Source organism: Haplochromis burtoni, unplaced genomic scaffold (genome assembly GCF_018398535.1).
Source record: "Haplochromis burtoni strain Fernald_Lab_line unplaced genomic scaffold, NCSU_Asbu1 Contig_96, whole genome shotgun sequence".
Classification (NCBI taxonomy): domain Eukaryota; kingdom Metazoa; phylum Chordata; class Actinopteri; order Cichliformes; family Cichlidae; genus Haplochromis; species Haplochromis burtoni.
Genome location: NW_024582457.1, coordinates 929624 through 952705, shown reverse-complemented (window position 1 = coordinate 952705; position 23082 = coordinate 929624). Strand labels below are relative to the sequence as shown.

The following is a 23082-nucleotide window of genomic DNA, read 5'->3' as shown; positions in this document are numbered from 1 at the left end:
TGAATTTTGTGTATCGTTGCACCCCTAATATCTACATATATACATGGGTCTTTATATATGTAGAAAATCTTTCACAAGTGTTAGTTAGCTTGGGTTCTGGGGTCTGCAGTGTGCCACAGTATATGATTTGCATCATTTTCTTTGAAAAGACTGTCACCCTAGAAGAACCTTCACTGTAAGGGGCCAAAACATTGACAGCAAAATTTCCCCCAAAGCGTATGACAGCCACAGTAGTTTCTATTTTTTCGTCTTTTGCCACTCATCTGTATGCCTGAATGACAAAAAACTGTCACAACTGTCATAACCTGATGTTATGCATCCTATATCTGAATGGGGCTTATCATAGAATAGTTATTAAAAAAGAGTTTTACTAAAAGAGGGAAGAAATTAATGTCTGAAAAATATTTGTTTAGCTCCAATTAGTGCCTTTATCCTCACCATGGCTCCATTCAGCATTATGCAAAATCCTCAGTGACTCTTTCTCTCTGTCTTCTTTTGTGTTTCAGAATCCCCCTCCCTGCCTACACATTTGTTTCCCCCCCCTCCCTTTTATAACCTTTCCAATTTTTGCAAATCTGTTTTGGTTGTCACTTTCACTGTTGAAATGGTAAGGATAGAGGGTCTAAAGAAAAATTATGCATATAGTGGAACTATAGAGGAAAGGAGAAAGAAGAAGAAGTTGATCGATAACAATAATGTGAGAGTATTAACAGACTAGACTAGAAAGGGATCAAAGACCTAACGGTACCATCATTTCTCAGTAGAGCAGTTCACTCACAGACCACAGGTTTACTTGAGGTTTCTAGAGTTTCTAAAAGTAGAATGGGAGGCTTCAGCTATCGAGGCCCTCTCCTGTGGAACCAGCTCTCAGTTGGGGTTCAGGAGACAGAAACTCTTTCTACCTTTAAGATTAGGATTAAAACTTGCTTCAGGATCAGGTAACCCCGAATCCTCCATCAGTTATGCTGTAATTGGCTATGGCTGCTGGGGGAACTTCCAATGATTCACTCAACCCTTCCCCTTCAGTCACATTCAGTCCCTGTTTATCTGTATCGCTGCATGTCGGTAAAACTATTGACTACGCTCTCCCATAGTTTGTGTTTTGTCCTGTTTGTTGTTTATAGTCTCTTTATGCTGCTTTTATCTCTTCTCTCTCACCCTCATACACAAATAGCTGCCCCCCCACGAATCTAGCTGTGCAAGGGGTCCCATCCTGTTCTTTCTCCCCATTGACGCCAGTTGCTTGCTCATAGGATATCATCTGCTTTTTAGGATTCTTTCTCTAATATTGTAGACTTTCTACCTTGAAAAAACAACAACAACAAATGAATAAAATTTACCTAGAGACTGGTGTTATTCTAACAGTCGTGTGAGTCACCACATACAAGAACAATGTCTGAACCAGCTGGCAGGTGGGGACTTTTGTGTGTGACCTGCACTCCTCATAGGTTTTGTCCAGGTTCCTCCCGCAGTCCAAATATGTGCATATTAGGTTTTTTGGTGATTATAAATTAGCTGTAGGTGTGACTTTCTGTGTTACCCCTGTGATAGTCTGGTGGTCTGCCAGTGGTCCACCCAACCCATCCCTGCCTCTCACCCAGTGCAAATCGAATAACAGGTTTAGAAATACTGTACTTACATATGGTACCTACAGTCTCCTCCTCCTTCATAGTCCTTCATGTCCTCCACTATAAATGTAGCATTATGACAGGGTTAAGTGTTTATAATCATGCACATTGCGTTAACCACATGCAAGATTGCCATTTTTTATTTTTGGTGCCATTTCTTCTGTGTATTTAAAGTTTTGATTCCAGGTTTAAGCGAGCTGTGTTGCAGCGGACATGCACTGCAGTAACAAAAACAATTCTTTAACTAATTAAAGTGACAAACAGATGTTTAAGCTCCAGCTTACAGCCCATGATTGTCAGATATCTGCTTCATTTTCAGGTTGTCATACTAGTCACTCAGATATGTCTAGTATCATCTTGTCTGGCACGTCCTCTTATTGAGCAACCCGCCACCAGCAGCTGAAAGGATTAAGTGATAGTATTTTTCTAATGTAACTAAATGTTACTTGTTTTGTTCATTCTTTTGAATCACCAATCATAGCATTGCTTGATCATATGCCCGAGAGGTTTTAGATTGTATGTCGTTGCAAGAGATTTGCCCTGCGTGTCTTTGTTCCTGGAGGGCATAAACTGGTTTTATTTTAATTTTACCACTAGCAAATGTTATATTTCATTTCCGCTCCTAGTAGAGCTGTGAAAAGGGATATTAATTATATATTGTAAATAAGCATGTGCTTAGTGGTTTCTAGCAGGTTACTTTTCCTTTTTGGGGATTTTTTGATTTAATCTTTAAACACACCATTCACACACCATTCGTTTTCTTATTTTCTGTCAGACTTCACTGTCTCAGTATGGCACTGTGTTGTTTCTGTGATCATTTAGTGTTTGCACATTTCAAAATTATATTCCTTCCAGTGATTACAGTTAAAAGCGCAGCAAAAAAACCCTTTGTGTCAAACTAAATGAGCAAGAAAGGACAACGGGATGTAGGATTGCACATTACTGAGGTCTGGAAGTTGGAAAGGAATGCTGCACACTGACATTGTATAATTAGGTACCCAAAGAATAGACCACTCCTCACTTTTAATGAACAAAAGATAATGTAAAAATGTACTGTACAGTCATGAGGAGTTTGTTATTCTGTAACAGTTTGCTTTTGTTTGCTTTGTTTAAAGTCATTGAGCTGAATGACAGCTCAGACAGTCTTTCAGATACAAATCTTTGGCTTATTGCATTTAGATATTTTGTGTCATAAGCAAGTTTTGCCCGTCCCCAGTGAACACTGATAATAGCAACAGTCACCAAGATTCCTCTTCATTTTTGTGAAACCCCTATTGGCGACGGCCCCCTTCTCGTTTCCATATTGTGTGATGTGCCCAAAATAAGAGCTTTGATGTATAACTGAACAGTGCATTCGCCCACTCCTTTCCCCCCAGTGCCCTGCCAGGACTTAACTTATAGATAAAGCACATGTGGGGAGGAAAACCGAGTCTCTAGTTACCATGAGGTAATATAAGATTTCCTACAAATGAAATAATAAAATGGTGTTATGAAATGCTGAATGAGCAAAGGAGGCTGAGACAGTTAAAGACACAGACAATCCTTGACACTCCACTTGCTGAGCACTCCATCACTGGTGTCACGTCTCATCAACAAGATGTTAATTTAATTTGACAACATCACATTTTAATAATTGAGATTAAGATAGAGCGAGGAGGAAAATGAGACAATGGAAATAAATGGTGGAGATATTTGCTTTGGAAGTACCAATTTTCATCTAATGATCTTCTTAAAAAAAGACAGGAAAAGAAAAGGGAGATGATTATATGTGTTGCCGTTCTGTACTGGTGTTATTAGTTCTGCCTTGCTTTTTAATTAGCTATCATCATGTAATATACACAAAGCCCACCTAGTAATTCTCAGCTACGTTTTGCTGTAATAAAGAGGCTGTGAAAGTGTTTTTGTCTCATTTATGTCCATCTTCTTCCTACATGCAGTACTTTTCTTTGCTCGATTATCTCTCTGTCCCACTCTTCTCTACTGCAGAGCTACATGAAGTGATTGCAAACGGACCCCGGTAGTGCAGTGGTTTCTGTGTACTGGCTGTCAGTCTGTTCAGATCTGTTTGTCTTCCCGTATCTGACATTTACATTTAGTTTCATCTATTTGCATCTATTCCATTCTATTCTATTCAGGCAGATAAACAGAAGGTGCGATTGCAGGACCACTGCTATGTTTACTTTGCAGCACACTGCTGATGTATCATCATACGTCTATCTTATTCTTCTTAGTCACGAGTGCTACATACTGACACGTCGGGAAATATACTGCAGCTCCATAGATAGTTATGTAGGACAACTGAGTGAATTAAAAATAGGCCCATTTCCCTTTATGCTGATAAGTTAGCTGCATCTGTTGCCAGATTGGGAATGCGTCTACTGGACAGAAAAATGTTTTTTCTCACATTAAAAAAATCTGTTTATTCTGAGTGGTCTAATTCACTACAGGACAGAGGACTATGTTATATGTAGATGTGCTTCTACTAGCCTAACAATGCATTTTCTATACTGACATGACAGCAAATTTCTATGAGAACCCATCATAGTATACCACCTGGGTGGCAGAGGTGGCAAACTATCTGTGTTTGTTTTCTTAGTTTTTTATCATTTCTACCAGATATGTCTGCTTGCCGTCCTTGCTGCCTCCTGTTTATAAACATATCAATAAATGCAATGTCCCTTGAAGTTGTTAAAATGAAAACTACATATCTCGTAAAGTCCCTCAGCTGATAAGAATACCCATCCAATCCAAAGAACACCCTTTTTTTTTTAAAACTTTTTAAAAAATATTTTGCTTGTTTGGGTCCCTGCTGAAAATCAAAGCTTTCCTTTGGGGAGTAACCACTGGCCTTTTAAAATCCTAGAATAATGCATGAAAATGAAAGGGGTACCGGGGTTCATAGTGCAGGAGAAGGACAGTCTGCTTATATGTGGTCAGATGTGTCTGCAGTTGCTTGAAGTCTGTGAATTATGCATTGGAAAAAGAAGCATGTAGATTTCTACTGGTGTCTGTGTGAGTGGGTGTGTGCAAAGAGACACCTGAGACATTAAGACTCATGGAAGTAGAGCCCCCTTATGCCCTCGTGGTACCCCATGCCCGAGGCTACAGATAGAGAGAGTTGTTGATATAGAGTGCAGCGTACCTATAGGACCAGACTACAGAATGGAGAGATTCAGGGCTACAGAGTTCAGAGTGAAGTGAAAACACACAAAAAGCTTGAAATCAAGGGCACACTGGGAAACAAGGCGAGAGTAAAGAAAGGCACTGGGGGAGGGAGAGAGAGAGCAGGGTATCTTTTGAATAGCACAGAGTGCATCAAATCCCGTGTGCTGTTTAGATGAGATGGCCTCAACAGCAACCCTGGCATCGCAGTTCGTTTGATAATGGCATGTGTAAAGTGCAGCTTCCCTTGGTCATCAGCCTTAAACACTAGCACTGTTGCACATGCACGGTGAATTCCACTTGTGATTGTTTAAATATTACTTTAAAACCAAAATGTTTCCACTGTAAAAGAGTGGTGGACACAGGCCATGCAGGGTGATGAATCAGAACATGAAAATTGCGATGCGAGGTCACTAATATCCTGGGTAAAAGCATGAAATAGTAAAAAAATTGAGTTTTTAGAATTGTAGAAGATTCCTTCGATCAGACATGAGTATGTGGGGGGCAGGGATAGAAACGCCTATCCATCACTCCGTCCTTTCTCTAAACTGCTTATCATCATTGCTGGGGGCTAGCCTAGAACAAACTTAGTGAGTCATAGATTGGACAAGTTTTCAGTCTTTCAGCATCATCACTTTTAGACAAGCACGCGCACCCTCAGTCAGAGCTACCGGTTGCCAGTTAGTCCAACCTATCTGCGCACTCTGTCAAGATGTTTTAATGTTGTGGGGATGTCATCTTTTTGTGCCAGAGGCAGAGAAATGGTGACAGGTGGATGAGATCAGAACAGTTATCCAGACTGTTGTTAGGTGACCAAAAATATATAAGACCTATTAACCTATTAATTATGTTTTTTAAGTCCTCTATATCTACATCATCAGCTGGTTTTTTGTAACTTGAACCAGCGGTCCCCAAACTTTTTTCCGCCAAGGACCTGTTTATGTCTGACAATATTTTCACAGACCAGCCTTTAAGGTGTCGTGGATAAATAGAACAAAATAAAACCAGTGCGGCACCAAAAAACAAAGAAGATTTATTCCTAACACATGGGAAAAGACCTAGGGAAAATGAGTTAACGATAAAAACTATGAAAAATAATGATAAAAACTGATAAAAGCGCTGAAAACCATAAATTTCACACCCGAGCCTCAAATCTCACAGCCCGGTACCAAACAACTCACGGACTGGTACCGGTCCATGGCCCGGGTGTTGGGGACTGCTGACTTAAACCCTTTGTTTAAGATAAACAAACTGTGAGCAATTAATTTCACAAAAACGTTGGATTTAGAAAGAACTGATACAAAATTAAAACACACATATGCAAGTTGATATGCTTTCTTTTGGGGGGGGGGTCAGAAGGTTCAATAAACTCCAGCTTTTTGTTTTCTTTTTTAAGTGAGTTTCATAGTTCAGGCTTTACACGGTTAGTTTCCTTGAACCCATTGAGAAACGGTAGAAAAGAAAACGTAGCCCTTTGCTTAAATAGTGAAATTTGTGTGTCAATACTGACAAGATAAATATATCAATCACTGATGATTTTTAAGAGCAAAGTAGACTTATCGTCACGCTACAAAGAAACTACAGCAATGAGAGGACTATACTCTGACCCCCAGTAGGGGTTTTGAGACATCTCATTAAATGCATGCAAAATGTTAAAACCTTGAAATGTACCCCAAAAACCCAAAGAAGTACCACAAATCAAATTTTGAGCATCTGTGTTTTTTTTAACAAATTAGCAAATTAACAATTTTTCAAGTGAAGCCCCGCCCTCACAGGTTTACATAAAGATACCAAGTCTTAGCATCTAACACACGCAGCCCGTTTGGAGGTCAGTTCCCAAATTTTGAGTTACAAGGAGTCTTTAATCTGCAGGTCTTTGCCTAAATCCTTTCCCACTACTTCACTTCATCTTTCACCTCTATGTTAGTTCTGGGTAATTACCCATTTACAGTGTTTCCCTCACTCCCAGTGAATTCAAATCAGATCACTTGCACTGGTGGGTGACTGCAAACATAATCCAGCTGCCATAAAAAGCCTCTGGACCACTATGTAAAATTGCCATTCACTACTGGATTATGGGGCTTTGCGTTATTGTTCCAGCTGTGTACCTTTACAGGTGATTGCGCTCACCTGTAAAATAAAACATCAAGAGCTAATTGAGCAGTGTGCAGAATGAAGCTGTACAGGCGTACGCTCTGCTCTTGGTCACATACCTCCCATATGCACACACAGAAGCGCAAATACAGGCTGCCCACACATACACAGAAATGCGCGCCTCCCTTTAACCAGTCCCAAATTCCCCTATGTCTTTAAAAGAAAGTGCAGACTGATTAAAGTCAGAGTTTTATGGGGAACTGTGAAGAATATGACAAAATAAATAAATAAAGCCAGAGTGTCTTGCCCCCTAGGCAACAGCCGTTTATATGATAATCAGCTCTACTCTAATTTGCATTTAATTCTATTTTAAAAAAATGACTTCTTAAAAAAGGGAGTTGGGGAGGACAGGAAAATTGTGTATGAGAACAAGATGTTCAACAGTAGGAAAAGGAAACAGGATTCATCATCTTTCACTGTTATCCATTAAGCAGTCACTGGTAATCTGGTAATCACTGATTCATGTCAACTACATTTTTGCATGAAGCAAATGAAGCTCATTTATCTTGTTTGATAGTTTTTATTATTCTTGATAGCAGCATTATAATGTTATCTGGACACTGGGATGCTAACACCTTCAGCATGCCTCTTATGTTGTAATAGCAGCCTTGAAATGGAAAGCCATTAGTTGGGAGCTCGGCTTATTCGTAATAACATGAATTAATTTGCCTAAAATCATTAAAAATGCACTATGCTAAAAAGCAGAATTTACTAAACTAACCAATTAGAGAAGAATTTAGAAGTATAAGATCAATTTGCAGCCTGACAAATACCAGAAATGCATTATGCTCTGATGTAGACTTCAGGACTTAAGAATTCGCTCAACTAGTTTGTCTGATCTCTACCTTAAGAGAGCATAAATGAATGGCCTCAAGTCTCAGAGGACTGAAGCAATGTTTCACCCATCCACACACAAACCTTTGTAGAGCTCTAAGTTAAGTTAGTCATGAACATAATAGCTCGTGTCAGCTAATACGAGCAGCTGTATGACATTTTAACTGGCAAAAACCTCAGTGAGTGTGAGCTAAAATTGCTGCTACCCGAATGCTATGTACACTAAGCTGTCCTCACGAGACTGTCAAAGTCAATTTTAAAATGTGCATTCCATCTACAAACTTTTGCATTTGAATTTGAGAGAAATTTAAGAAAAAGGAGCTTCCCTACCTCCAAGCAGCAATAGTTTCAACCACAGCTACAGGTAACTGCTTTAAATAAGGCAGGAAAAATGAGTTGTACTTTTAGTACTCTAAACCGATATGGATAACTTTCCATAACAGGTAAAAAAAAAAAAAAAAAAAAAGGTTGCAGAGCTGGCTGATGTGATTTGGCCTGTCCTTGTACCCTTCCCCTGGGATCTACCCATCTGTCTCTCTCTGGCTCTGTGGATTCCTGCAGCATGCTGGGCCTGATTACCTTTACATTTAAACAAACAGCTCCAGCTCTTTGGAGGCAGTCAGCCATGAGCTTTGACAGGGGGTTAGGCAGTTTTGGGAGAAGACTGATAAGGAGATAAATATGTTGTCTTTTCTCCACGGAGAAAATAGCCAACCCATACATACAAACACACGCCATCCACTGGAGGCATTGATCCCCTATCTCATAATCCTCTTACTTTAACCATTACTGCTACCTCAAACCTTTCCCCAAACAAAGTCCTACTTTTAAAATATATTATTTTAAATAGTCACCCAAACTTGAAGCAACATAAGACTTTTCAATTAATACTCCATTATTGAAAATAGTAAACACTAAAATTGAAAAATATCAGCCAAACAAAAAAAGCCCCTCAAAAAGATCTAAATGGAAATTACAGGAACACATCATGAATCCTTGACACTCACACGCTCTCACACACACTGGGAGGCTGTCTTTGCCTTTCAAAAGTGGCCCCTCTCCCTGTCTGCTGGTGTGGAATCATTTTGTTCGGCTGAGTGCTTCTCCAGAAAATCGCAGACGGACCATAGAGTGGAGCGAGAGAGAACAAGAAGGAATAAAAGCAGGTTATAATGTAAGACACTTTTTGGACATCAGTTCCTGTATGGTACACAAAGACTTGCACCACATTACTGCAGCGTATTAGGCCTTACTGACTAGTTTAACAGAGGGGGGTCAAACGATTTAGAGAGGAAAGACTAACTGCCATTAGAAAATGACTGATAACTGTTAGAGAGGCATGCCTATAAAATATTGTCAGTATATACATGGTTAGCTGGCTTCAGGTCAGCCTTGAATGTGTTTAATCCAGAGAGTCTGGTGGCTCATGCCAATCCAGCCCATTATTATGTTGATCTTTGATTTAATTTGTCTCCAATTCAGCTTGAAAATGTTTATTAGATAGAAGGCTTTCAAAACAAGCTACCAGAATGACAAATTCTTGTGGTCAGAGTTTTCAGATAAGTGCTTCTTCTTCATCTTATAATGTACAATAGTGGTTTAGCCCAGTTACTTTCATTGATAAAATTAATTTCGGATCTTGATTTTAAGAGCACAATGTTTTCTCTTCTGCTTTGTAAAGAAGAAGATGACTTAGATTTACAAGTGTGTGAGGGGAAATATTTTTCCTCCTATGGTCACACAGTACAATAAACTGCAGTAACAGAAAAAGAAACTTTACACAGGACTGGTAATTCTGTTGCCCTCAAGTCCTGCATAAGTCTTATACATGTACGTCTTTGGGGCTAGTGTTAGGATCATCAGCGTAACTTTGTGCTGAACATTGGGGGGGGGGGGGGGGTGTCAAGATCTCTGTCTAAATAAATAAATAAATCTGGGTAAATTCCCAGATGATTAAACATGCAACTATTTTGCTGGTAATACCTGAAATGAGTAAAGAAAATCAACAGCCTATTTATGCAACATAATTCATAATTTTATTGGGGGGTTATATATTAGTTGGGTCTTATTATTTGGGGGGGGGGGGTGCATAACCCCCCTAACCCCCTTTGAAATTACGTCCCTGGTTAGGATGGCCATTGGTGACTGGGTTGAAGTGGGATCCTTGAGGCAGAGATAAGGTGCCGACCAACCAGGGATTTATTCAGCAACACTCAACGTCACAGAAAATCTAACAAAACAAAATAAAAATATGTTGCCCACCAGTGACTTGTGGTCCAGCAGCAGACTCCAGACTTTTATTGACTGCTACTAATCGAGTCCTAAGCCATATCTGATACAACTGTGTAAGGTTACATATTAAACTAAACTAATAAAGGCAACACACAGCTTGCATAACAGTCTTTATTAACATTAAATCAATAAAACAGAAAAGGCAGCAACTATTAAATTCACATTTCCCCACTTGGCCTACAAGCTTTGATCTAAATGAGAGCAGATATGCCTATCAGGTTACCTTTGAATCACACTCAGGATGGCTGGGAACTCTTTTGGCTCAAACACACAGGTAAAGAAAACAGTCTTGCATTTAAAATCTTTCAAAACTTTAAAACTATTTTAACTTTAAAACTTTAAAACGAATCTATATTTCTGTTCCTAGACCAGACTTTCACCAGTACCAGCTGGAAGTCTATCCACAAGGAAACAACTACAGAAAAACATCAATCAATAAAAGATAGCAAATTTTTTTCTGTGAGTCTTTATTCTTCTATACAAATAGTATCACAGTTACTCATGTGTAAACGAAGACAACCTGCATTACAGCAAAGTCAATCTTGATTATTAGATTATAGAGACTGTTTGCAGGTGATGAGTTACACCATGAAATAATAATGGTAGCATATTTAGGTAAATTTAATCTCAGCTATTTCGCTCTAAAAGACAGTAGTTGTCCACACTGTAAATAGTTGCACTAAAATCCTTAACAGTTAAAACACCCACATCTTTCTGATGTGTGTTCTCTTAAAGGATCCCACATTTAAACATTCAAAACACTTTGAGAATTGATCCAAAGCAACTGGCAATGTTCTTTTAGACAGATTTCACTTTCTACTTCTACTCGACAAAGCACACTTAGACAAGTACAGGCAGTTGGCTTATCACTGCTAATTCAGTGAATTGTGAACAAAGCACACTGGGTGTCTGCACAGTTTCCATCCCTCATGTTCAGAGTTGAGCTCACTAACAGTAATTATACTGCGAGAAAGCATCATACCTGCAATTGGAGTTAAACTGCAGACAGCTACACCTATCAGTAGACTCCACGCTGTCACTCACGCATTCAGTCTCTTAGCTCAAACCTGGCTCAAGATAACACTCAATACTCTGGCTGAAATGATGGTATCAGACACGTAAGCTTTACAAGTGGGTCTCCTAAGGTTAGAGGGCTTTATGAGGTGGGTTTCCCATTTCCACCTCAGGCCCAAGTCCAGTCTCCATCGCATTATCACAGGTACATACTACTGCTCACTGCCCCTGGGAAATCACGGGCTATGAAGGAAGCCCTGTCACAACATTTACCATGAGTGGAATTGTAATTACTGACATATTTTTTTATGAGACGGGCTGTTTCATTGGTTTGTAAATGTTACTGCCATGACATACAGTATTTAAACTTGCTATTACCTCCCTTGAGACGTGGGCTTGTTTTGCTACATGGTTTCATCACCGACCTTATTCACTGAGTTTCTTTGCAATAAATAATGAATGTTAAGCCACAAGCTAGGCTTCCCGAAGCTCGGGATCCTGGACATGTTTCTGGAAACTTACAGGACACCGTTATAAATATAACACGCAACACAGCCATTAGATAAGTAATGTGGACTTAAGTCGTAGTTGAACAAGTATTAGTCACACAAACAGAAATAAGGGTTAAAAACCCCAAAGTTTTAAAGTAAGATGAACCGCACTCTTTTTGGCAGGGTATAAATCATTTTTGTATAATTTTCCTCATTTGCTATCGAAACCTCGCAGATGAAGGACACTTTATCTTGTTTCAATACCAGTGAATTATTGATAAGCTAATTTCAAATGTGAAATATGGTTTTGTGTGTCACCTCTATGATTAATTTAAGTACTCTTGTGATTCACCTGCTTCAGCATCTCTGCCAAAACTGCATACTGTGAAATTATTGCCAGCTCATGGCCTCACCTATTTATATGAGAAAGTCTTACATACTGTATATACCATGTAACTGTGCAGTTCGTGCCTGTATTTTTTCAGGATCTATTTTACTCACTGACCACTTTATTCAGTACACCACTGCTTGTAAGTGCCCATATCTAATCAGGCAGTAACATGGGAGCAGCATATAGGCATCGTCAAGTTGAGCTGAAATTCAAACTGAGCATCAGAGTGAGGAAGGTTTGGGGAACTGTCTGGCATGTTAGACAGGCAGGTCAGAAACTGATGATCCACTGAGAATTTCCCACACAGCCATCTTTAGGGTTTACAAAGAATCGTCTGGAAAAAAAAATATCCAGCAAGTGGCGCTTCTCTGAGCAAAACTAGCCGAACTGTTTTGAGCTGATAGGAAGGCAACAGTAACTCAGATAACAATGAGTTACAACCAAGGTATGCAGTAGAGCATCTTCGAACACAACACACTGAACCTTGAAGCAGTGAAAAATTGCATTGGCTGCCATTTGTGACAGCTAAGAACACCAAAAATGTTAAAAATGTTGCCTGACCTGAAGAGTCTGGATTTTTGCTGTGACATTTGGATGGCAGGGTCAGAATTTGGCACAAACCATGAATGAAACATGAAAGCATGGATACATCCTGCCTTGCATCAACTGTGGATACTATTTTGAAATATTTGCTGAAAGTGAAAGTGAAAATGATTTTTAACTTATCAATGTGGCGCAACCCTGTATTACAGAAATATCTTTCTACAGTAAATGAAACACAGTGATCTGATTTAAAAAACAACAACAAAAAACAGCTGTTTAAATGGTGCTTGCTTAAAATTCAAGTTATTTACGAACATAGGACAAAAAGCTAAGGTTTTATTGCTTTTTTTTTTTTTATATATAGTTGTATTGGAACTAACAGGAAAAGGAAAAACAAAAAGCCAGGTTTGAGCCAGAAGTACAAAAAGGGAAAACTCAGAAGAAAGGAGCACACAGCATGTGGGAGAACACAACAAGGATCTGAGGAAAACTGAGGGCTTAAATACAAACTGGAGGCAATAGAGAAAGAAGACTGTGGGAAAACGAGACACAGTCGAGCAGAATCTAGCTAACGAGACAAAGAGGAAGCAAAAATGAACACAATGCACACAAAGCAAGAGACAAACAAAATAAGACAGGAAGTAACTAAACACCTGACACAGAGATGGAGAAGGAAAAGGAGGAGGAAGAACAAAAAACAAGAAATTGATTATGAACTATAACTATTAGCAGAACCCAGATAACTAATCTAAAAAAAAGTCTGAGAATATAAATACTAAAAACAGAGAACCAAAAAAGGGCTAAAGGGCACTTAAATCTTAATGGACTAAGGAAACTAAAGACTAATATACAATGAAACTCAAATTATAAGCAAAATTTGGAACTAATAACACAACTAGAATAAAGAAAAGACAAAACTCAAAGCACTGAGTCCACGACCCAGGAACCATGACAGTTTACATCTCTCCACCTTGAGTCTCTTCCTCACGTCTCTCTCATCCTTGTAGAGATTAGCTGAGATGCAAGGAAGGAGCAAAGGAAGCAATGAGAAATGTTAGCATCACACAGCACAGCCACTGTTCTCAGACTGCCCTCTAAATGACTTTAAACAGCTCACCTAACGTCAGTGTGGACGGCTCCTGTTTACTTGTCTCATATTCTTTGACTAAGCTGTGAAGCACTTTGTGACACCTGCATTAGAGAGGACATTTTTTTGCAAATTTTTTCCACTTTGTGTGAATTCCCGACTGTTTTGTAGCATAGGTTTCAATAAAAATATCATGTTTGAATGCAAAAATGTTGCTTTATTGTACGACAACACTGACTGTTAATTTTAGTAATCAGCATGGCGAGATCTTGTACTGGCTCTTAGTTTCCTGGTAACATAGCAATAGTGCTTTTTATTCTTCTTACCTGGAGAACTGGACCATTAATATTTAAAAATATGTTTTAAACCGTTAAGTTGTCACACTAACAGGAATCAGCTAATCAGAAACCAAAGCCATGTTTGCTTGGTCAAATCATTTACCCTTTTTTGTAAGGGAACATCTGTCTGCCCTGCAATTCTGCACTTTCTCCTCATTTGAAATACATTCCCTCACATAGGTCGGAATAATGTCGGGGTAGTGTGACAAGGTGCCACATGTGGGAGGCAGTGATGGAGGGACAGAGGTTGTGCGAGGCAGAAAGCGAAAGGGCAAGCTGAGCTGGTACAATCACATGCCTGCTGGGTTGCAAGCGGAGAGCAGACAGCTGGGGAGGAACTGAAAACCTTCTGAGGAGTGTAGGTGTAATCATGGCTCTATTGTAGTGAACAGTTGGGCCTCTGGCGCTGCGAGCAGCAGGGAGCCGAAACCCAGGCGCTGCCCCTTCAAATCACCATGTCTTTAACATTTCTGACAAAATAAGAACAAAACATTGTACTTAGAAGTCTGTAGGCTGGCCATCGGCTTTACTAGGTTGGATAAAAAAAACTTAGCGTGACTTTTATCGTAGTGATAGCATTTTTAACTTACAAGTTACTCGCTTAATCGACGGGTCGCAGATGGATTTTTGGCCGACAGCAGCAGGGCCACACATTTGGAGTAGTTGGACGTTCAGTTAGTTGCTTTCTGTCAATCCATTTGTCTTATTAAGTTGTTTTGTTTTTTTTAAGATATAGTGAATCATATCGTCATACGGTTTGAAATGACAAAGTTTCATATTTGTTCTGGCTTTCTAAGGTGACTATATGTTACAATCAACTGTTGAAATGTTTTGCTAAGCCTGATTTATAAATACTAATTATTATAAAATATCCCTTTCATTAAAAAAAAAGTCGTTACACTTTTCTCAGATATGATGTTTTTTTTTTATGTTTGTTTAAGTTGCATTCAGGTGCTCTACTCAGAAACATTGCAGAAACTGTCATGTTGGGCAAGAGTGTGGTTTATTCAGCTTGTATACCATCATTAAAAAATTTTCACTTACTTCGAAGCTTCTGCCACCCAAACATGTTAAATAAGTAGATAAATAAGCTCCAGCTGACACAGGCCCAATCAATAAAACATTTAAAAGTATTTAAAAGAGCCGCATCTTTTGCTTATCACCACTGATCTCTAGACCATGTGGCTAGAAAAGCTCACACTCAATACACCTGTCTTTTCTGAGCAGTGAAATCAATTCAGTTTCTGTGCTGTTATAAATATCATAGATAAGTAAATCCCGAGCAAATGAAGCACTTAAGAAGGAAGAAGTATGGTGGCGTGAATCCAAAGTAGCATCAAGGGCTTCAGGTTATTTTTACAAGACGAATTAACTTAGACTTCGTCAGAAAATGTATTAAACATATCCAGTATGTGCTAGGAAGAATACTAGAAGAATACTAACTAGCTGTGATGAAACATTGTTTATCTTGTTCAAAAAATACACGCATTATGGCATAAATTCAGGGGCTGATGGAGACCAATCTGCATTTCCTCAGAGAAAAGCAAAGTGCAAAGTATTGGTGCTGTTTTTGCAGTCTTTTGTTTAATGAGCAGCAGCGATATGCTACCAGCATGAGCCGTATTAAATATCACATCCTCGGTCTTTGAGGAACTGTAATATCAAAAGCTTTAAATGTTTAACTTTATATATTTTACTTGTTTTTCTCCTTTTTAACCAGCGCTGTATTTTCTTCTGCTTTGTAAGAGCCGTGTTTAACTATTTGTCGAATTAATTGAATAAATAATAGAGTAATTTGGAGCTTTTAAGCTCATCCAATTGAAGAGCATAATTTACCTTTACACAACAGTGTGAATGAATTTGGCTCCATACTGAGAGTGACACACTAATGAATTAACTAAGTGCACTCTTGGACAGAGTCTAATCTCGTTGTAGGGACCGCTCCCTCAAGGACTCCTAGAGGAGACAGCTGACATTTAACAGTGGAATCCTCACAGGTCCAGCCCTCAGGGGATTCAAGCCCTGTTAAAGTCCGACAGAGAAGCTGCGGCGTGTAGTCCTGGTCCATCCAGCTCTGACTCTCTGCGGCCTCAGAAGTGCCGCTGCCATTAAAAACCGGAAATTTTAAACATAGAGGACTAGTAGTGGAGAAGGCAGGGCAAACACACCGTACGATAAAGCAGAGGCAAAGTTAAAAGCGAATGGGGACCCCCTTCTTTATTAGAAATGTCTCATGGTTGTTAGTGACAGGCCTTCAGTTTGATTTCCTCATCTGTATTCTCTGTCTTCCCCTTCCTTTTATCGCAGTCTGCGTTCTTTCAGTCTCCTTACAACTTGTAGTCTGTTTTTTCGTGTCACATTTACGACCTTCTTCATACTTTTGTCTTTGCAGAGTTAAGATGAAACACTGAAATAGTAAGTTTTCATTTGCTTTGGAGTAGAACTTACACTGTTTAAGGTTTATTAATTGATATTAATTGGAAATCATTCCTAAGAAATTCTGCTGCCTATGTTAGTCAGAGGACTTCACTGAGCACATCAGAGGTGTTCAGCTAATCTTGGACTGTTCGATTTTTCAGAAACGGTCCAAGCACCGTCCTCTGGGTGTGCATGATAGGATGTGATCTGAAATATTTTGGTTAAGTGTGTCTTGCATAAGCTATTTATTCTCAAGGATTTGTCTCTGTCCCTGATAAGAATCCTTGGCTACTGCAAACTGTGCACAACATGCTTGATAAGAAAGGTGATGTGCCAAGAAATTCACCAGGCGTATATTGATATTATATACATTATCTATGACATAGAGTACTCTTCGTCCAGTGCTTTGCCTTTTAAGCGCTGTCTGACAACTGGCGTGACTTTCTTTTAGCCACCCTTCTACAGCCTAATTGACGTAATGCTGCACAGGCAACTGTCCAGCATCTATCTATCTGTAGAGGATCTCAGAGGTATTACTGTAGTGAGCACTACTTTCTTGGTCACTTGCCTTCCTTCCTTAAACTTTTACTGAGTTGGCTGAAAGGCCAAGTCAGAAATGTGCTTCCTGATTTCTTCCTTTTCACAATGATGCCCACAAAGCTCCTGGGAAGTTTCATCGATGCCGCAGTTTCTCTCACTCTTTCATTGATCGGTGCTGCAGCATAATTGTATTTTGAAATTTTTGGACTATAGAAATGTAATGATACTTTTTTTGCTCTGTTATTGTACAGTAGGTTCTGTAAAATCTATCAAACTGATTACAATAACACAGGTAGCAATTAAAAATGTCTTTTTTTTTTCATTTTAAATATTAGTAGGAGTATTTAGTGGGAGCACTTTTGCATTTGAGGGTTTTTTATGTTCATTTTTTATGCATTTCAGCATTACTGTGACACAAAATTAGTATTAACGCTCAGTTAATATTTGAATTGTACCATAAACAGAATGCTCCTCCGTCTTTATCTTTCTATATATCTCTGCTGTATGTTTCTCCTTCTTTCATAAGTAGCAGCTCTCAGAGGGAGAAGAGTGATTCCCACAGTGCACTTCAGATAAGACACAGCAGGGAACTGTCTTCATCCCTCCTCAACCATCTCTCCACTTAACATTCTTCTTCCCAAGGAAATAGCCCCATTTATTCAAAAGCTGCAAAGCACTGTCAAGGCTTATATGCTGGAATATGTGCCGTGACAAACCAATTGGCTTTTGCTCTTTTGAAGGTATAGGTAGTGACACATACATGGTTCTCAACTAGCATTCAGTAGTATCCAGTTTAGCTGCCAGTGCTCACCCATTCTTGTGTCCTTGTTGTTTACTGTCTGTCTCATTTATGGAGAAATGATTGCGTAGTCTTATAGGTTAATAAAACCAGAATTATTCACTGCCTTGTATTTTGCGCCTGGTCACTCACATCGACTTCACACGAGTCCAATCAATAGCCCAATAGGAAGGGTACTGTGACCAATTGGAAAGGAGAAAAGTGCTAGTAGAAGACAGTATTGTGTAGTGGCTGCTTAGAGAATATTTCAGGCCGGGGAGCTCTCTTTAGTGTTGGACTGCTAGAATGCAGAGAAATCCATCAAGAGGAGCTGACAATCCAAGGAAACTCTTTAAATAGGTTGCTTTATTGTTTTGCTCTTAGTATTAAAATGCACCGTTTATGCAAACTGAGCAGTTTGACCTTCAGAGACTAAAGGGAAGCAAGAAGATAAGACTGAATAATGTGACTGGTTAATGCTCGCATTCAGTTTTCAGGGAGAGATTCCAAAAAAATCGAATAGCGGCTCAGACGCGAGCTTCACCCGCACGCAGGCGAGCCCGCTAACCTGAGCAGCACCACACTGGCACACTGACACATTCTGCTGAGAGTTGGTCATCTGCACATCCTGGCAAAGCTTTGAACTGTTGTTGCTTGAAGTGCTTTGAATGCTGTGCCTCTGTCAAATCTGAGAGATCAAAACTGGCGCTGGCATGTGCGCGCGTGTGCGTTTACATATATGAGCGCGTTGCGTTATTTACCGAACCTTGCGGCGTTTGACCCTGGCGGTGTTTATGAGTTATTGTTTCACAGGTTGCTGCGCAAAGAGAGATAGAAGGTGGCATGCTTCAGGGGAAGAAAAGGATACATCAGATCACATTCTTTATCCACACACACACATTTAGATATCATCCTAACACTCTTCCTTTTTCCAAAAAGTGCCACACACACACACACACACACATACATGCATTCAACCAACACTTAACCATCAAACTGCCTCCTTGACATCAAAGCAGAATTGATAATGTCGACATCCATTCCACACACACACACACGTTACATGCAACAGTATTTAATTAATTCACCTAGAGTTTGATTGCGTATATTTTCATCCAATTAATTTGTTGCTGTGCTCGGTGTCGCGCTGCAGGCTGTGGGGTACCTTTAGAGGTGTTTCCAATTTCCTCCTAAGCAGACAACTTGACAAACATATTAAATATATCAGAGAAATGCAGCTTAGATGTTTATTCAAATGCAGTTATTGTTGTGGGGGAGTGGATTAGTAACTCTGTTCCTTCACTCGGCAATTGTCAGCCAGGTTACACTCAAAGTGATGCAGCAGAGCTTTTCAGGGACCCAAAAAGAGAGAGCAGAGCATGGAAAGTTACTGAAAGCTGTCAGCTGTGGTTGTTGTTTTCAATTTTTAAAAATTAGTTTTTATTTTCATTTTTTTCTAACAAGAAATAGATTTTCTGCTCTTCCTTTTTCGCTCTTATTGCCACAGTGTCGTTCCCTGTAGTCAGAGCAACTGCACTAAAAGAAATATAATGTTAACCCGAGGCCTCCGATTACATCTGAGCATTCACAACTTTCAGACCTACTTTAAAAAAAAAAAAAAAAAAAAAGTAAATTATATTAATTTTCACTACATAAATCTGAGAAACGATCCGGGACCCCGTCTGCATACATTACACAACACAGCGAGGATTCCAGGGGTAAAAAACTTGCTCTGTTACTCTCGTTGACATTTGTTGCTCTCCTTAAATTCTCATATGGCAGTCTAGCTTAATGTGGTTGGACAGACCCGTTTGCGATGCTGTTTATGTTTGCATGCAGAGACCACTCCGAGAGAGCAGAGCACACATTTCATTACACAAATTACAAATGCGTACACACATATGCCCACGCGAGGTCTGATTCTGCTCATACTGTCTACCCCCTCTAACCCAGGCGTTCACACACAGTTACACAGTTTCATAGACTCTGACACACCACTATTTACACACACACACATGCACATGCAAATAGACTTCTACACTCCCCTGACACCAGTGCAGACAGACTGTGGGGTCAACTGCTCTCTTACTGTGTCACTTTAGCTCTGGCTCAGGGCCCAGCTCAGTTCAACACTATGACCTCCCCATGTGGTCACACTCTGCCCCTGCGATAGACAAGACCACACACACACGTAAACGTAGACACCCATACATACACACACATGCACACACACACTCTCTGGTCTGTGTCTACAGGTCTGGTAAACAGGAGGAGAGAGTAGAAGACCTGTGCAAGTGTTTTTTTTTTTTCTTTTTTAGTGGAATATCAGGATGCGTCCCATCCTCCTTCACGTCCTTTCCCCTCTGTACCTGTACACATTCTCATTACTTATTAATCGTGCATGTATGTGTGGCTGTTTTGAGATAAAATTCCAATTAATGATGCCGTTGTTCCACAGACTTTTCGGGCTACCTGGAAAATGTGTGTCTTTATACAGCCTTCTCTTTTTTTTATTTAATTTTTTCTTTTGTTTGGTTGTTTTTTTTATTTCACACATGGCCCTCTGGTGTAGCATCTTGCAGCCTTTCTGGGCATTTCATATATCTTTGCTTTTAGCCTTTTGATACCCAAGACCATTTCTGTGGGCAACACAGATAGGCAATGCATATATTTACAGACAGCAAAGCGCAACAAATACTTTCTGTTGTAGGGATAGATGCATTATTGTAACAACAACAGTTTGCCTTACCCGGGCAAGTTGCTCTTTCACTTGCAAACAAGAGGGTTAAGTCTGCCATAAATTTGTCTTGTGTGCCTGATCTCCACGGACAACTCAAAACAAACGTTGGGGTTATGGTTTCACATTCGCATCAGTTTAGCTGTATTACTGAAATCATTGCTTTTATTTATCCAGATGGACTACAAATACTTTGTTATTAGATGTCATTATTCATGGGAAACGCTGCAGGGGATCAATCACAATCACAACCAAATTGTTTTGGATAATAATAATTATTAATTAAGTTAAACTGCCATCTGTTGCTTTCGTAGTTAATAAAGCCTTCCTGTACCTGCTTCATTCTTTATTTTTCTCTGACTTTTAAATGTAATTATTGGAGATATCTTCCTGCATACACTTGGGTTGTTGTTTGTATATATTCACTTCTCTGTGTGTCTTCTTCGATGCGTCTTTCAGGACACACCGGTGGGCAGATCCATATTCATGGTAAACGCCTCCGATCCAGACCAAGGCACTGGGGGCAGTGTTCTCTTCTCCTTTCAGCCACCTTCTGCCTTTTTCGCCATTGATGGCGCCCGAGGCACTGTCACTGTGACCAGAGCTCTGGACTATGAGACGACGACAGCCTACCAGCTCACCGTCAACGCTACGGTCAGCACACATACAGTATCAAAACTTAGTCTCTGTTAGCAAAATTGCATTAGCGCTGTTAAATGTATACTGTTTGTTTTTGTTTTTTGGTTTCTGAAAGGATCAAGACAAAATCAGACCTCTGTCACGGCTTGCCAGCTTGGCTATCACCATCACTGATGTCCAAGACATGGATCCCATTTTCACCAATCTGCCCTACAGTACCAACATACAGGAGGATGTTCCCCTGGTCAGTAATACAGTCCCACTTTACATCTCACCACCACAGTGTGTACCCTCTTCAAGCAGCTTTCGTCTTTTCTTTCTTTCCATCCTGCTCTGATGCCAGAACATTCAACTTATCTTTTACCTCATTTCTCATATCCCGCTCCTCCTGTCCCATGCTCATGTTGCTCTTTGATTATTCAGTAGGTGTATACAACTCGTGCAAAGAAATATGATTAAAAACAAAGACTTTCTAAAAGCATAATGGGAGAATGAGCCTTTAGCTTTCAGGACCTTCTTCTGTGGAATCAGCTCCCAATCTGAATAGGATACAGATGGTTCGTACTTTTTAGGTTAGGCTTAAAATCCCCCCTTTTGATAAAGCTTATAGTAGATCAGCTGACCATGAATCCTCCCCTAGTTAGGCTGTAACGGGTCTTGGCTGTGGGGGTTTCCCATGATGCAATGAGCATTTCTCCTTCACTCACCTCTGTGTGTTTACAATTGAACTCACAGTGTGTCTTTTGTCCTGTCTCCCTCTCCTCACTGCCAAGTCTGGTTCTGCCAGAGGTTATTTCCTGTTAAAAGGGAGTTTTTCTTTCCCACTTTTGCCATGTGTTTGCTCAGAGGGGTCATTTGACTGTTGGGGTTTTCTCTGTATTATTTTTGGGGCCGTACCTTACATTATAAATTACCTTGAGGTGATTGTTGTTGTAATTTGGGCTCTATAAAAAAACTGAATTGACTCTAATTGAATGACGGCATGATATTTCACATCTTATCGTCACTCCTGAGCCTCCAACACTGGAAATGTTGGAAATGCACCCAAATTCAGTCCAGTGCCCCCATATACAGCACTGTGGTGGTTGAAGATGGTAATTACTGTTATAGATTTACAATCCTCATCCATAGATGCGAAACCCCTGCCAAAGGTCACAAGGGCTACAGGATTTCTGGTCTTATGCGCTCATACTGTGGCATGTGTATGAAGTCTGGGTATAACATGAAGTACATTAGGGACTCAAAATGGCCGTAGCTTTGTTTCAGTTTCAAGTAGGTTTATAATGGGTATGTGATACACTAAATGTCTGTTTCTCTGTACACCATTATGTTCACTCTCCTGGCTCAGCTCTTAAACTCAGTTCCCAGGTGGCTAATGGTCCAGCTACTGATGTTTCCACTTGTAGAGAGAGAATTACACACAGGGGCATAACACTGTCCGTCCCGATTTTGGTTTCTCACTCTATCAGTTTTCGTTCTGTCTCGTCCCCAGTCTCTCACCCATATCAGCCCCCCGACTCACACAACAACCCGCACGTCCCTCGTTCCCAGCCCGAATGCGCTGTAGTAGAAATGTCAAGTGCTACATTTGCATGCATATTAACGGGGCGTGACGGAGTCGAAGCCCGGTGTCTCCCGGACTCTCTGATTCATCAACTGTCACCAGGAAGGTCACAATAGGAGGAAGGGGGGAGGTGTGAGGGTATGGAAAGAGAATAGGATGTCGAGAAAAGGTGACCGGAGAGAAGAAAAAAAGCCAGGTATAAAGTTAGATGAGGGAATAAGAGGGAAGATTTTTTTTAAAAAGAGTCCAATTACATTGGATTGTAAAGTTAACATTAGTAAGTGGATTCAGATCACAACAGCTTGGAAGCTTTAATCCTCAGTAATACTGCCTCGGAGTGCCTCATCTCTTACCTCTAACAGTAGGGGGCAGTGTCTAATCCTATTACAGTTACAATGTAAGAGCAGGTCACGGCAGATACACAGCCAAAATCAGAAATCTATTACTTAGCCCTGTTGACCCCACTACAGAC

The 23082-nt window shown here is 40.0% G+C and overlaps 1 protein-coding gene across 2 annotated transcripts in view; it reads left to right on the top strand.

The window, feature by feature from the left end:
- Positions 1-23082, top strand: part of cdh23 (cadherin-related 23) — a 201466-nt gene that overhangs the window by 65491 nt on the left and 112893 nt on the right. For both annotated transcript variants that reach the window (XM_042222847.1, XM_042222846.1), the window contains exons 7-8: positions 20867-21061; positions 21162-21290. In XM_042222847.1, the coding sequence (XP_042078781.1) occupies positions 20867-21061; positions 21162-21290 (324 nt within the window). The remainder of the gene's footprint in view (positions 1-20866; positions 21062-21161; positions 21291-23082) is intronic.